This window comes from Protomyctophum bolini, assembly GCF_963924005.1.
Source record: "Protomyctophum bolini genome assembly, chromosome: 15".
Taxonomy (NCBI): domain Eukaryota; kingdom Metazoa; phylum Chordata; class Actinopteri; order Myctophiformes; family Myctophidae; genus Protomyctophum; species Protomyctophum bolini.
In genome coordinates, this window is record NC_137876.1 from 12,915,748 (window position 1) to 12,931,760 (window position 16,013).

At 45.0% G+C, this 16,013-nt stretch overlaps 1 protein-coding gene across 2 annotated transcripts in view; it reads right to left on the reverse strand.

Moving 5' to 3' along the window:
• Window positions 1–629: 629 nt before the first annotated feature.
• Window positions 630–16,013, reverse strand: part of LOC308330155 (cysteine-rich motor neuron 1 protein) — a 68,337-nt gene continuing 52,953 nt past the window's right edge. For both annotated transcript variants that reach the window (XM_080784884.1, XM_080784883.1), the window contains 6 exons: window positions 15,297–15,527; window positions 12,278–12,493; window positions 8,854–9,078; window positions 5,383–5,517; window positions 3,657–3,835; window positions 630–3,114 (listed from right to left, as the gene is read on the reverse strand). In XM_080784884.1, the coding sequence (XP_080641010.1) occupies window positions 2,911–3,114; window positions 3,657–3,835; window positions 5,383–5,517; window positions 8,854–9,078; window positions 12,278–12,493; window positions 15,297–15,527 (1,190 nt within the window). In that variant the 3' untranslated portion in view covers window positions 630–2,910. The remainder of the gene's footprint in view (window positions 3,115–3,656; window positions 3,836–5,382; window positions 5,518–8,853; window positions 9,079–12,277; window positions 12,494–15,296; window positions 15,528–16,013) is intronic.

Genomic DNA, 16,013 nt, shown 5'->3' on the forward strand with positions numbered 1-16,013 from the left:
ATAGGCAACCTCTTCACTTCATTTTAAAGCACATGGTCATGAATCATGATAACAGACAGACATTAATCTACCGAGTCACTTACACTTCAAAATACATTGGTCTCCAACCTATTCCGGCATCACAACATTGTATTGAGATTTAAGGAATTCCCATTGGGAACCAGAATGTTTTCCCATGGAACCTGGTTTTGTATTTCACATCCCATCTTCTTTTAACCAAACTTAAACTGTGATGCATTGTGAGCTTGTAGATCTGCTCTTTTCGCTGAAAGTTTGACTATTGCGACACACAAACGGAATAGGGATGCTAACTTTGCTAAGTGTACATAACCACATGAACCCTATAGTGTGTCTGTTCTGTTCTGTGGGAAAACATTCTGCGAAAATAGCCCATCTATTCTAAAGCTCTGAGCTTTTCCGACATGTAGCTGTGTTTGTCAAAGAGATGTATAGTAAAGTATATACTGTATATGGATTAAGTGTTTACTGTACATCAGAAGCTGAGACTTTTTAATGTTGAATGGTCCAACAACTCTGTGTGCCTTAAATATGCCTATTAATTATCAGATTAGGAACATGACCCCCAGCCCCCCCCCCCCCCCCCCCCCCCCCCTCCCAAGAATCCTACAGCGGGCAAAAAAACCCCCAAAAACACTGGCTCCTAAGGAAAGTGCTATGTCTGTTTAACATGCTCCAATGTTGTAATGTCTGTGTAGCGTTATTTACACGTATTATTAGCATGCTCCCATTTCACATCATTGACTGGTTGAAGGTGATGGCTGGAACCACCAGTGACTATAACGCTATGCTTGTACTCTATTCATCCCAGTGAAGAGTGAATAATTATGTTATATTTTTCTTAGATTTCTAAAAGGTTATTACACCCCACGGCGTCCCTATTTTGGGCATGTCGTTATTAAACACAAACCAAAACTTGACTGGGCGCTGTGCGCTTGAAGGTTGGCTATTTTCACAATTCACCAATCGCTGTGCAACAAAATATATCGGGCCTAAGTGGTTAAATGAAACCAGTGATGGAAAGTAACTAAAGTACAATTTTGAGGTATTTTTTGATTTTCAATACTTACTTCTACTCCACTAGATCAGAGGCAAATATTGTACTTTTACTCCACTACAATTATTTGAAAACTTTAGTTACTATAGTTACTTTGTAGATTTGGAGTATTATTATAAAACATACAGTAACCACTTAAACCCTATATACATTTTGGCCATTTGAAAATAGCTGATCTACAAGCTCACAACATGTCACATTGCGACGCATTGTGAGCTTGTAGATCTGCTATATTCAAAAGCTTTTTATACATATGAAAACTTGGAAGTGTGACATTCTGCACAATGAGTGCTTTTACTTTTGGTACTTTAAGTACATTTTATTTTGATGCCAATACTTTTGTATTTCTATTTTGCAGTATTGATACTTTTACGTAATTAAGCAAAACATTTTAGTACTTTTTCCACCACTGAATTGAAACTAATGACGACATAGACAGAGAACACATTAAGGCTGTGTGTGTGTGTGAAATTGTGAATGAAGGCATAAAAAAGAAAAAGATTTCCGACCATGGCTAACTGCAGGAACGGTGAACTCCACGTTGGATGGAGTTAATGCAGAGAGGCTTGTTATCAAAGAACATTCCCCCATAAAGTCCAGTAGGAACGAACAGCTCTGCAGCCTCTACCAAACAGCGTTTCACCGCCAAATGAATATCACCCCAAGTCCACACAAGAGTCTGCCTGTGTTGTCGAGATGATGGAAGTAACAGCATGCTGCCGTCCGCTGTAGGAGCCAAGTCTGGATGAGTGATGGGACGACGGCTATTAGCAAGAGTATCGCACAGACAGAATTACAATCGGCGTGTTTCCTTTCCGAGTTGCTGTGGTCTCGTCGGTTAAGGAGAAGAATTTCTGAATGGAATGACTTTCGGGTCGTGTGAAGGTAACTGTAATGCAGCAGTTCTGGAAGCTTGTCCCTTCCTGCGTTTGACCCGGTGGGGGAGGGGTTGGGTTTAGACTGGCGTTTAAATTATAAAATAAAAAATAAAGTTTCAATACGGCCACCATGGAGACATCCATAACAAGAGATGTCCAAGAACAACACTACATCTATTACGAATACTGTAGAAATATACAAAAAAAAAATAGAAATAAGCTAAGATGGAAACCACACATTATAAAGGCAGGGATTTGGGTCTGTGAAGTCTGCTGGCTCTTCTGAAGATAAATGTTAGTTTGGCTATAATGCCTTCTGTCCAACTCTAGTCACTCAGGACTGGAAAACCAATTCAACTGGCCTTCTTTTCCCCCCAACAATTATAAATCCACAATGCACTGCCTCATTCACCGGTCCAGCAGCCACTACAACCATTTAAGCTAAACGACCCCCGAACCCTCAAATTCTAAAGCTTTTTAAAATTATTATTCCTATTGATCAGTTCCAGTTTCCAAGAAGGCGATAATAAGCGATGGTGATATAACGTTCACAGTCAAAAAAACGCTCGTCTCTGGCAGAGTGGAGCCGTCGCTGTCCGTCCGTCTGCCAGAGCACAACCTCAAGAGGCCATGTCCTTTCTCCGTCCGTCCGTTTGTCCATCCGTCATTCACATCCCACCCAGCATCTCCACACTTCTCCCACTGGCCATGGTAAAGGTCCAAACACAGACTAATGTAGACATGTAGTAAAAAGGAACAGAGGTCGCTTGCCGCCCTTCTCCCTCATTTTGACTGTCACACAAGAGAGACGGGTGGGTAGGTACTAGGAGGTACAGTGCATTGTTTAATAGATCTCCTAGGATATGTCAACGAGAGATGGAGTAGGTGCTGGGTGTGTCGGTCCGTTCCACAGGGGTTTTTTCTTGGGGGGGAGGGGGGGTTGGGTACACCGGGCAGTTAGCGCGGTGCCCTGCCGTTACCGTTGGCCAGGTTGAGCTTGGCTCTGGGGATGGTCATCCTCTCCCCGCAGGGAGGAGAGCTCATGTCTGGGGAAAAGTTAATGATGCCACAGTCGTTCTTCACGCTCTTGAACTTGTTCTCTTTGGACGGCTCCATGTAGACAACCGAGTTCTTGTTCACATGCTTCTTCAGGATCACCGTCTGATGGGGAAAAACAAACAAACACACGTTTCAGACTCAAAGGCCTTTCATAACTGGACACTGGACAGCCTATGGCTTCATTCATGTTTAGTTTGCGGTGTTGCGTAGTTAGGGAGTTGACTGCTCGTACAAAATACTTGACTGCCTAGTTGGGGAGTTGACTGTCCATAAAAAATACGTGACAAAGTACCATTTTCACAGCCGCTTCGGTGTCATTTCATGGGGGAATGGTAAAACGATCAGATTTTATGAGACCTCACACATTTTGATCCAGTTCAAAGAGCGTTTGGAGGAACTGTACCGCCTACTTAACGACTACTTGAGGACCAGGCTACATTCTCACAGTGGCCATTTCGTTAATCCTCACTCAGGGTGGGGAAACCGCACCCCACCGGCACCGTGAGAATTTGGTCAAGTAGAACTCATTCTGATTGTGTGTGTGTGTGTGTGTGTGTGTGTGTGATTAAACGGGACAGGGACACGGGAGACTCGTCGTGTGTTTCTTATATAATATTTTGGGTGGCATACGAACACAATCTCACCTTTTTGGGGGCGCTGTAGCAGGACATCTGCACCCACTTTTTCTTCTTGTTGATGAGCAGCGCGACGACCAGGAAGATGACGATGGCCAGGAGAAGACCGGCCAGGATCCAAGCCGCCGACTGATAGATGAGGGCCATTTCCGTCTGGCTCGGGTAGTTCTCACCCAAGCCTGGAGCGTCTATAGCAAAACAAACTCAACGTGTCAATATCACAGCAGGGAGGGATCCTCCCTCATAACAAGCCCCACATAAATTAAACACCCTCTCCCTATCCAATATTTCCATTGCTCCAACCCCCCGCCCCCATCTGATCAATCTACTGTAGATGAAAAGCAGCAGTTTGTCTTTCCCTGTGTTTCTGGCGGGCGGCCCAGCACAAACGCGTCACACACAGAGAATAATTAAAGCCTGGGAATCCCCCCTATATAACCGGTATTGTTTAGGGCCACCGCCACATTAATCATCATTATTAATTTAGTTTAGCATGTGTGTCACTGCCCTTTCAGCTCATTTATCAAACTGTCCACATATTAAGCCCCCCCACCAATGTAAACACGTTGGGTTAACAGCGGTTTTGGCACGGAGAGTATGCAGCGTGACGCCAAGCAACGCGGATTACAGCGTTATATTACCACACTCGGTAGAGTAGAGGGAGGGGCACGCGGAGGAGTGGGTCGAGTGAGGGAGTGTTTGCAGAGTCTATCGGTGTTCCCATTTTGACATCCCACTTAGAAATACTCAACATCCCTACTTTGCTATTCCCAGAAGAATATTCTCTGAATCCGGACGCAGGTCATTCCATTACAAAGCCCCATTTGACTGTAACAACCTTCCTCTTTCTCTCAGATCTGTGACCTCTCCTGACCACTTCAGGACTTCCCTGTATTCACACCTCAAAACAACCTGTTCAACCTGTTCATGCTACCAACACTGTCCGTACTGCTGTTGACTTGACCCCTGTTTCAAGTCACTGTACTGTACTAGTCTCAATATGCTTGTCCAGAAAGAGTTGGGGGGGGGGATGGGGGAGTGGGTGGGAGAGGATGAGCAAGCTAACTATCTGTCTGTATTGTCTATTGTGCACTGTATTTGTGTAACTGCACTGTACTGTATATGTAATGTTTTTCCCTGTGTAAGGGACCCCCTCTAAAATGAGATGCTGCATCTCAAGGGGCTATCCTTTCAATACAATTCTGACCAAATTCTGACATCCACCTAAGCATTTTAGTCCAGTCTTACTCTTTCTGCCACTGTGTGACTTATAGTACTAATCACTTTTTTTCTAGTTCAGTTATGACCAAAGTTCTGGTTGACTGTCAGTCTATTCAGTGTCATTTTTATTTTGTAAAAATGTATAGTGCAATGAGTCTGCATAATATACTGTAGAATTGATTTGGTGCTGGACATTTTCAGTAGTGGCCATGGCCCATTTGGGCTGCCGAAACTTTGACGTGTAATGCATGAATTAAACTGGACTGCAGTGATCTTAGAGAAAACGATGATTTGCTTTTTGTCCTCAAGGGAATTTAGATTTTCTGGATTTTCTCACAACGTGAAGCGTCACTTTTTTTGGCATTTTTGGGGGATGTTTTTTTTTAAATATTTTTTTAAATAATAAAATGTAGAGGGACCCATAAAAAATTCCACAACCCACAAATGGGTCCCCCGACCCACTGTTTGGGAACCAGCATACTATAACAGGCTTCATCATGGCGGTTGTCATCACCTGTGGCAGCGATGACGGGCGGCACGGTGACGGTAGTGACCCACGCCACGCTCTCCACCGTGGTGACGGTGGTGACACTGGTCTTCTTGGCCGCTTGAGTGGACACCATGATGGGGACCGACGTCGTCGTCATTTCTGGACAACAAACAGAAACGTCACACGTCAGCCATACAGAACCATGTGATGAACTGTAAGTAGTGTCTTCCACTTCAAATCCTTCTTTAACCCATTGAGACCTGAGACCAGATTCTACAAAAATCTCTTCTAAATCGTAACAGTTTTCTGAATCAGCGGATTCGACCGTTATCTCTGTATTGGATAGGAGAAATCATCCGTTATCAGCACCTTCGAATATGGCCATACTGGCATACTGGCTGAACGTGTCATTTCCAACTCTATTGTCGGCGCATGGAAACTAGGGGCTACTATCGGGACGTAACTCGGACGGCACTGAGTCGGGTCTGGTGGCCGTCGCAACGCTCGGCATGGCGACTCGCTCGGCTAGCGACTCACTCAGCTGTGCCTCACGTGGCTCAAGGCCACCAGACACGGCGCGCCTCCGTCATTGACATCAGTGACACAAAACACATTTTTGTTTTTCTTCTGTTTACACACCATTATAATGTTCTTATTTTGATCATGACACCCAGTTACTGAACGGCAAGTAACTGGTTTTCTTCAGAGTAATGTTTGACACAAATTTTCTATGACGGCACATTATGAGTCATCTAGTCCTAGTGCTTCTCAAATGTATTAAATGGACCTGTAAGGTTTAGGGGTCTGTGAGCAGGAGAGCGCTGCTTTCTTTGTCAATGTAGTATGTACGCAGTGGAGGATATTATCGCTGACCAATGCGACCATCAGCAGTGATGTGGCAGTCATGTCCACAGAATAAGCAAAAAAATACTCCTTTAACTGACGTGTACCTCTTTGTAAAGGCAAAAAAAAAAGCTGTTTTCCACCAGGGTAAAAAAGAAATGAACAAAACAAAAGACCCCAGTTGCAACCGCTACAAATCAGGCTGAACAATGGCGGCCTATACGCCGAGGTTTTCCTCCTAAAGGAAAAGCTGACATGGGAGCTTTGCCTTTCCTGTGTCGCCCGCCCGCCGTTCAGAGAGAGAGAGAGAGCGCGCAGCGTGGCCAGGCCGATTCAGCCGGAGACAGGAAACACGTGTTGAATGTGCGGATGCACGAGGAATGTTTTCACTCTGTGTGTGTGTGTGTGTGTGTGTGTGTCTATGGACTGTGTACATGTCACATGGAATGTTGCACTGAATGACGGGTGTTTGCCCATGTAGCGCCACTGTGGCTGGCTCTGGTGGGCCTTCACCCCCCCCCCACACACACACACACACACACACACACACACACACACACACACACACACACACACACACACACAGTGGTGGGGAAAAGTACTCAAATGTTTTACTTAAGTAGAACTATCAATACTGCAATGTACTGCGTTACCTGTTACAAGTAAAAGTCTGGAATTCAAAATGCACTTGAGTATTAACGTACAAATGTATTGGTATCAAAATGTATTTAAAGTATAAAAAGTAGAAGGTACTCTTTGTGCGGAATGTGCCATTTCAAGTTTTCAAATGTATACAAATATTTTGAAAATAGATCTACAAGCGCCCAATATGTCGCATAGTGAGCTTGTAGATCTGCTATTTTCAAATGGCCGAAATGGACAGTATATAGGGCTGAAGTGCTTAATGTATGTTTTGTAATCTACGTAACTAGTAACTAAAGTTCTCAAATAAATGTAGTGGAGTGAAAGTTCACTATTTGGATCTGAGATGTAGTGGAGTTTGGAAATACTGAAGTTAAGCATGTGTAAGCCTGTGTGTGTACACACACACACACACACACACACACACACACACACACACACACACACACACACACACACACACACACACACACACACACACACACACACACACACACACACACACATACAGTTACTCATTCAGACCAATAACCCCAGAATATCATCCCCCCCCCTCACACCCCCCTTTTTCTTCGCAACATTCAAATACAGTATTTTCCCCTCAACAGACTGTGCCTTGTTGAAAGTAGAGAAAAGTCTTTTAAAGTTTCACTCCGTAAGGTTCACAACACAGGTTCCACCACCGCGGCCCACGCCTCTCTCTTACATTAGATTTGACAACGTGGCTATTGTTTGACCAGCTGTCATAGCATTGTTGCATTGTTTGTTGATCACATTTTGAAGCAGTAATGATGGGTTTTTTTCTCGTAAAAAGTCCTTACATTGTCACTTTAACACAATTGGATGCTAATGACGACGAGTATACTTGTCTTAAAACCGTTTGTTTACATGAATGCCATGTTGGATACAGCACAAAATCCAAGCAGGGCAGCAGGTGCTCTGAGGCTTTGATTAGACTGCGGTCTGTTATAGAGCGGAGCGGTCATTATCAACAATAACACACTGTTGAATTCAGCCGCTGACACCAAGCCGTATAATAAACTGTATTAACGTAACTCTTCTATGCAGATGGGTTAAAATAACATTTAATTCATTAAAATAGATGCCGGATTGAAGCTTTAATGTATAATAAATAAATAAATATGGGGAGTTTTGCAACGCTTTCATCGTTCTTCATATTAGCATATGCAGCTGTTATATAAAACCACAAAGTTGGGGGGGAGGGGGATTCGGGGGAAGCTACAGTTTGTAATGCATAATATGCATCTCTTAACCCATTCTGACCTGAGATCAGATTCATACGAGGTTTCCACTGGGACACACACTGGTCTGATGAACCCATTCTGACCTGAGATCAGATTCTAAAAAATGTCAGTCGCTCTTCGATTTTTCAAAAATAGCAGACCTACAAGCTCGTATCGCGCCACTCGGTGGCGCGCTATGAGCTTGTAGATCTGCTGTTTTTCAATAGATAAAGCATAACATGATGCCAACACCAAAATGGGTGCCCGTTCAGAATGGGTTAAATAAGTAAAACACACACACACACAGAGCTAAGAGGAATGTGACAATGTATGCCTTATGGTGCTTTTTTTTTTGCAAAGGTGAAATTTCCAGTAAGGCGGCTTGCTTTAACCAAAACACACCCACCCACTGAATTCAATTACCAAAACACACAAACACACACAGTGGCGTGCACAGACATTTTGAGGGGCAGGTGCTCAAGTGAAAAAAAAGGCACCTTGTGTGGCGTGTGGAACCACTGGTTGCCTTAATAGTGTGTGGGATTTATAGATTTTGGGGCATGAATAATAATAATTACCAGCTTTTAATCCAGAATTGATCCATGTCACCATGGGCCACATACTGTACACTGTACAAAACTAAACTTAAAATTAACAAACTGACCAAAATAAAAACTTTCAAAAGGGCATATTTGCTGTCCAGGTGCTCTAACAGGTCACACACACACACACACACACACACACACACACACACACACACACTTACCAAGACAGTGTGGACAGCACTGGCCCTTGCGCAGAACGGGCACGCGGCAGCGTGCGGCGGGGCATCGCTGGGAGAAGCACTGCACGGTGCCGTTGTTGCAGGTGCAGCTAGTGCACGCGTTGGCACGCCACGAGTCTCCCGCCAGCAGCACGTCTCCGTCGCTCGTGATGCAGTACTCCTGTTGGCCTGCGGGGCTCACCGGCAGCAAGGGGTCCAGATGCTCCTCTGCTTCCACGACACAAACGCACACAACAATGCACTCAGCAAGGGGTGTAGAGCAGTGGCTTTTGACCCTTTTCATATCAAGCTCCATTATTTATTCTGCATTTGCGCCACGGACCACCATTTGATGACATTTAGACTCTCAGAGCCAAAACTAAAGAATATTTTGTCATCGTTGGATAGGATTTTGTCCACAATTCCATGTTGTATTGATGTTGGTACCATGTAAATTAAGTAATGCAGTGTTTAACAATAAATTAACTCTTGAGAGCGTAAAATGAAACCAAATGGACCCGTACGACTTGGTACATTTGGTTTCCTTTCACGGTCTGGAGAGTTAAAGATCTAATAAGGGTCCATTCAGTTACGGTACCAACTCCATCATTTAGCTGGGGACCACCTGGAAAGCCCTCAAGGACCACTGGTGTAGAGTAACTAAAGACGTACATTTACTCAAGTACTGTACTTAAAGGAACTACAACATGCATTTTAAAACTGTTTTTAATATTTAATATGTAATGTTGTTTATGTCCCTCAAATGTACTTCTAATGGTTTGAGCCTAAATCACCACTCCAATATAACCAGTCCATGTCATTTATGTCTGTCTGTTTTAGCTGCAGTAGACTACAATGTCCTGATGTGGTGGGGGCGCTGTGTATGCATTTTTTCACATTTTGTCAATTGTCTAGTGTAATCCTGGGCGACACACTCCTTCTGCTAACCTGGGGAGAGCAATGGACTGACCTCATGTTACCTTCTATGTATGAGGAGTCCAAGCCGCTTCTTTTCACCTGACAGGGGGGAGTTTCCCCGGTTGGACGTAGCGCGTGGAAGGAACACGTTATTCCAACCAGTTCCTTTCCCCTCCATCAGGCCAGGGGGAGGCAGTATAGAGACCAGGATTACCGCATGTTTTTTTTGTGAGGGGACCTACCCTAGGGGACGTGTGTGTGTGCTTTCCCTTTTTGTCTGAGAGGAACAAACATGGCTCCCCATCTTCCTCCCACGGTGTAACATCTTAATCCGCAGCGGTTATTGGTGTTTCAGGGCTGCGTTTCCCAGATAAGACGCTGTACTGTTACATTAAACACAAACAGAAGTTCCACGGTGGCTGGAACAGTTCTGATGGCTGTCGGCTTCAGACGTGAGCCTTATCGCTCCGTCTCATCATCAGACCCCCCCCCAGGGGCCTAAAGATCAGTGCCCTTCCCGTGACCAAGCCTTGGCACGCATGCGCGCGCACGCACACACACACACACATGACTGTACACATACATCATAGGGCCTGTCACCGAGATGTGTGTTATTCCCACATTCCTGGCGACCGAGCCCAGGCATATATCAAAGGCTGACCTCTGACAGTGTGTGCGTGTTCGTGTATGTGTGTGTGTGTGTGTGTGTGTGTGTGTGTGTGTGTGTGTGTGTGTGTGTGTGTGTGTGATGGGGGAACTGCAATGATAAGGCAGGCTGACATTCCCAAGCAGCAGCTCTTGGGAGCAGTCATGCATTTCTGATTTGTGGGGCTCATGCTTGGGAGTCTTTTTTTGTTTGTTTCTTTGTTTGTTTAGTGCATTTCAGTGCACTTGCAGTGGTGGAAGAAGTACTACGTTTTTGAGGGGTGTTAGACCAGCTTTGAGGGTTTGCGTGAATACACATTGTCCTAATACAAACATTGAATGCCATTGATAATGAATGGCCAACTTTGAAGACAAATGTGAGGACGCAAATTGTGATTTGCCGGAATGAGATGATGTATGATGATAAGAGCGCCCCTTAAATCCCATAAATAAGCTTTAGTCTGGTGTCAAACCCGCGAATAAATCACGTCACGTAAATTAGCAGATCTACTATTTTCAAATGGCCAAAATGTATGGCTGATAAGTGATCAGTACTGTATGTTTTGTAATAATCAAAATCTACAAACTAACTGGTAACTAAAGTTTTCAAATAATTGTAGTGGAGCAAAAGTACAATATTTGTAGTGTAGTATTAAAAAGAGTATTGGAAACACTCAAGTAAAGTACAAGTACCTAGTACTTAAGTAAATGTACTTGGTTACTTTCCACCACTGTGCACTTGTGAATCAAACCCCAGGCGTGGCCATAGATTTACGCATGACAACAAGACTCAGACTGCAATGAGGAGAAACTATTTGAGTTCCAGGACCCTTTTCCACCAAAATAACTTTGGTTCTAGAACTGGTTACGTTCTAGATTCTTGGAACCATGGTGCTTTCACTGAACTGGCTGCCATTTTTTGGTTCCAGTTCTGAACCAACTTTAGGGTTCTGAACCAATTCATTTTCAGTGGAAACACTCTGAACTGGTTCAATATTAGGCGGGGAAAAAAGGGGCGCTCCACATGTTCTGCTACAGCCCGGAGGATCCCTTATAGTACAGTATGTTGTGTGAACCCAACCGGTCTGGGCCGGTTGCTTTATGAGGCCAGACACAGTGTGTGTGACACGCAAAGACCCTGCAAAACCCACATGCTGATAAACGGGGGGTCCAAGGCAGGCATGTATACCTCACTACTCCCTGGCTACTCTGATGGCCATGCAGCCCAACCCCTGACTTACTCATGGTGCTAAAAAAAACAGTGTTTCTCAGGCTTTGCTTTCTGTTTTTGAGGGGTGCCTATTGCCTAACCGCTCCAATGAACAGCTATGGGTGTCCCTATGTATGTATACCCCTATCTATGTAGGCCTGTGTCTCTGTGTAGGTTTGTAAGTACAGACAGCTGCAATAACGCTGGGTGACCTAAAGTGGCACTGTTGAGCAACGTGGACGTGTGTGTCTCTATGTCTCTTATGCATGTACCTATGTTACGTACTGTATGTCTGTTTAGGCAGCACACACTGCACTGCAGTTCAGACTGGTCTGATTTTTAATTACAGGGACCCACAGTCTTACTTTAACTCGCCACCACATTGAGAACCACAGCCCCCAAATGCTTTGGATAGGATCTGGACATCAACTGTGTCAAGTACAATTGTTAGATATTTGCAATTTACTTTAATATTTCCAAGTTAATAATTTTTACTTCGACTCCACTACTACATCTTGGATCCAAATATTGTACTTCTACTCCACCGCCTGATGTGAAAACTTTAGTTACTAGTTACTTTGTAGATTATTTTCCCCACCACTGTCGATATATCTATCTTTTATGAACCAAAAAGTAGTTTTTTGTTTTGTTTACCTGGGCAGACATGGCAACATGTGTCCTTGTTCCTGATGGGTGCGTGGCAGAGGGCAGGGGGACACACTTCAGTGTCGCACAGGACGCGGCCCCTCCGGCAGGTGCAGCGCGTACACTCGTCCAGGTTCCACGTCTCCCCCTCCACATAGAGTTCCCCCCCGGGCGCCCGACAGACCACCAGGTCCATCCCCTCTGGTTGACCGCTGCCGGACTCATCTAGACAAGATGACCACAACAGAATAGCATTGTTTTTATTATAACCCATTTAGACCTGAGGCCGATTCTACAAAATGCCTTTTAAATGAGTAGTTATCACACTTTGAAGATTTTTCTAAAGAAATAATCTAAAATATAGCTATCTAAAATTACAATTATTTCCCGGTATTAATGGGTTAATAATAATAATCACAATAAATAATAACCATAATAAATACAGTTTATTTATAAGCACCTTTCAAGTCACCCTAATCTTGTAGATATTTTGTAAAAAAGAAAGAAAAAAATATATATATAGAGAGAGACATCTAGACTTTGGGCAGAGTGGTGAGTGGCCTACACATCCTGGACCCAGTCACTCATCATCACACTCCCAGCAAAGTCCTTCTGAAAATAATACTGAATAGGTTCAAACCTCAAGCTGAACTGATCATAGCTGAAGAACAGGCTGGATTTAGGGCAGAGCGGAGCACCACAGAACAGATATTCAACGTGAGGATTATCTGTGAGAGATTATCTGCAGCATCAACAACACCTTTACCACGTGTTCGTAGTCTTCAAGAAAGCCTATGACATGCTGCGCTGTGGGCGACAATGAGGAAATATAACATCAACCCAAACCTCGTCGGTGTCATTCAACATCTGTACAACAAAGCTACCAGTGCAGTTCACCACAACAGAGCCATCGGAGACTGGTTCAGGACAACAAGTGGCGTGTGCCGAGGATGATGGATGCCTTGGCAGACCATGAAGAAACGGTCAGTATAGGAGGCAGACCAATCACCAACCTCCGTTTTGCGGATGACATTGATGGGCTAGCTGGAGAAGAAAAGACTTGCCAGCCTAGTGGAAAGACTTGACATCACTTCCCGAGCCCATGGAATGGAAATCCATGCAGAGAAACCCAGAATGATGACCAACAACAACAGTGGCATGATCCGCTCAAACATCAAAGTCAATGGACAGGCACTGGAGTGTGTCTAGCTTCAAATACCTTGGAGCAATCATGTCCGATGATGGATCCAAACGGGAAGTCCTTTCCAGAATTGCTCAAACTGCTGCCCTGGCAAAACTCACGCTCATACGGAAAGACAAAAACATCTGTCTGACATCAAAGGTGAGACTACTGCGACCACTTGTCATGACTCATGTCTTTATGCTTGTGAAACATGGACTCTTACAGCTGAGCTGCAGAAGAGAATACAGAGCATTGAGATGCTTCATACAGAGGACTCATAGGTATCTCCTACACCCAACCATGTCACAAACGAGGAAGTACGGCAAAAGATCAGTCAAGCCATCGGCCCACATGATGACCTTCTTACCACTGTCATGAAGCGTAAACTGAAGTGGTATGGATGGACACATCACCAGATCCTCAGGCCTTGCAAAGACCATCCTGCAAGGCACCGTAAGGTGGCAGGAGAAGAGGGAAACAAAAGAAAAGATAGGAAGATAACATCGGAGAATGGACTCACTTGAAACTCAGTGAGGCAGTGAGAGCTGCCAAGGACAGAGAGGGATGGAGAGAGCTGGTCAACAGCCCCTCCGGGGTTATGGCATAGCTATGCTAGCTACCAGACTTTGGGCCGCTAAGTGAATTTTTATATAGGATAATGACATGCCCCCAAAAAGGGAAGCCAGGGTTAACGTGGATAATAAATGGTTTCCATAAGAAAAACAAAACACTGTAAAAAGAATAAACATATTAAAGTAAAGTGTGTGTATATCAAAATTCCTATCGTGGTCAGCTTTCGACCCCAAGCAATATTCACAGACACCGCAGAGACCATAATGGTTAAGTTTCGCAAGAGCAGTCGTACAGACAAACAACAAGTGGACAGGACAGGAGGCTGTCTGTTGTTGGAGGGAAGTGTAAAAAAAAAAGGCAGAGGGGTTACTGGAACAAGGATGCGTGACAAGCCTCCGTCCATTAAACATTAAGGCCTACAGGAGCTTAGAGGGGTGTCGGAGCACGCCGCGTTGGGTCACCATCAACGCCGCTGAAAACACGCCTCTGCTGCTCTCTTACGCAGCAGAGCCGCTGTACGGCCATGACATCTGTAAACAATTACCCTGTTGTCCCACCCCCCCCCCCCCCCCCCACTATTCAAACTGTAGTGTAGCTTCTGTGATGAAGCTGCAAGTTAGACATTCTTTCACTGCTAGATGTTTGAACGGCCAACTGAGTCACTCCTCCGTAAATACTCTGCGTTGAGTCAGAGAGGTGCGGACGAAAAAGGTGTGGGAGTGTGGATCAGTGCACAGCCGCTTTCGGAGAAACAGACCCTGTGTGTGTGTGTGTGTGTGTGTGTGTGTGTGTGTGTGTGTGTGAATCCTGTTACAGCTGCAGTCTGTAATGTCACACCTGGGATTTGAACCTGGGTCTGCATTCTTTTTACTGTGTCCGAGACTGTGTCTGCTGCCGTCACTGATGTGTGTGTGTGTGTGTGTGTGTGTGTGTGTGTGTGTGTGTGTGTGTGTGTGTGTGTGTGTGCGCCTTGTCCCAGGTAAAGACATACCTTCACCAGTGGTGGAAAATAACATAGTACATTTACTTAAGTAAAATGTGGAGGTATTTGTACTTTACTTGACTACAGTATATCCAATTTCCAATACTTTGACTTCTACTCCACTTCATCTCGGATCCAAATATTGTACTTTTTCCTTCCTTTGTAGATTTTGATTATTAATACAAAACTTACATTACCCACTTCAGCACTACATACATTTCGGCAGCATCGGTGCTTTCACTAGAGTAAAACACGCGAGTATAAGTACTCTTATCCCCCAACCCACTGACCTTCGCAGGTGGGGCAGCACTGGTCCGGCCTGACGACGGGGTGAGAGCAGCTGGGCGCCGGGCAGGATATGAGCACGCACATCTCGCGCCCGCCGTGGCAGTAGCAGTCACGGCAGCCGTCGTGCCAGCTCTCGCCCTCCTCGTGGCGGCGGCCGTTGGCGGTGAGGCAGTAGCTGGGCGTCGGCGGGGCGGCCGGGACGACGGCGGTGCTGCTGGGGAGAGGGCCGCTGTCTGGAGACGAGGAGAGAGGACGCAGTCGTTAATCGCAGGGGTTAAAGGAGCCACACCATGCAATTTAATTTGGAACTGTAGGGAGATACCCACGACATCACGAGTAGCACCAAATCAGTTGGCCTGTTGTGAGACAATTGTACATATGATGAATTGTAAATATGATGAGAAAGCCTGACTGTTCAAAATTGGGTATTTGTGGCCTATACAAGGCCCTCAAACAGCCAGCCCCCCCACGGCTATTCCTTTCTGAAAAGGACCCCCTCTTTCGTTGGTATGTCGCCCCGGGTTGCGCCTAAACCTTACCCGTTAACATCACAAAAACCTATAACCTCAACCCCTAACCTCACGAAACAATATGCCTAACCCTAAACGTAACCCTAACCTCACTGACTGAAATCATGCCTAAACGTAAACTCAAAACCATGTCAACCTGGGCGAAACACCAGGAGAGTCTCCCCTTTCTGAACTCCTCCGACGCCTATA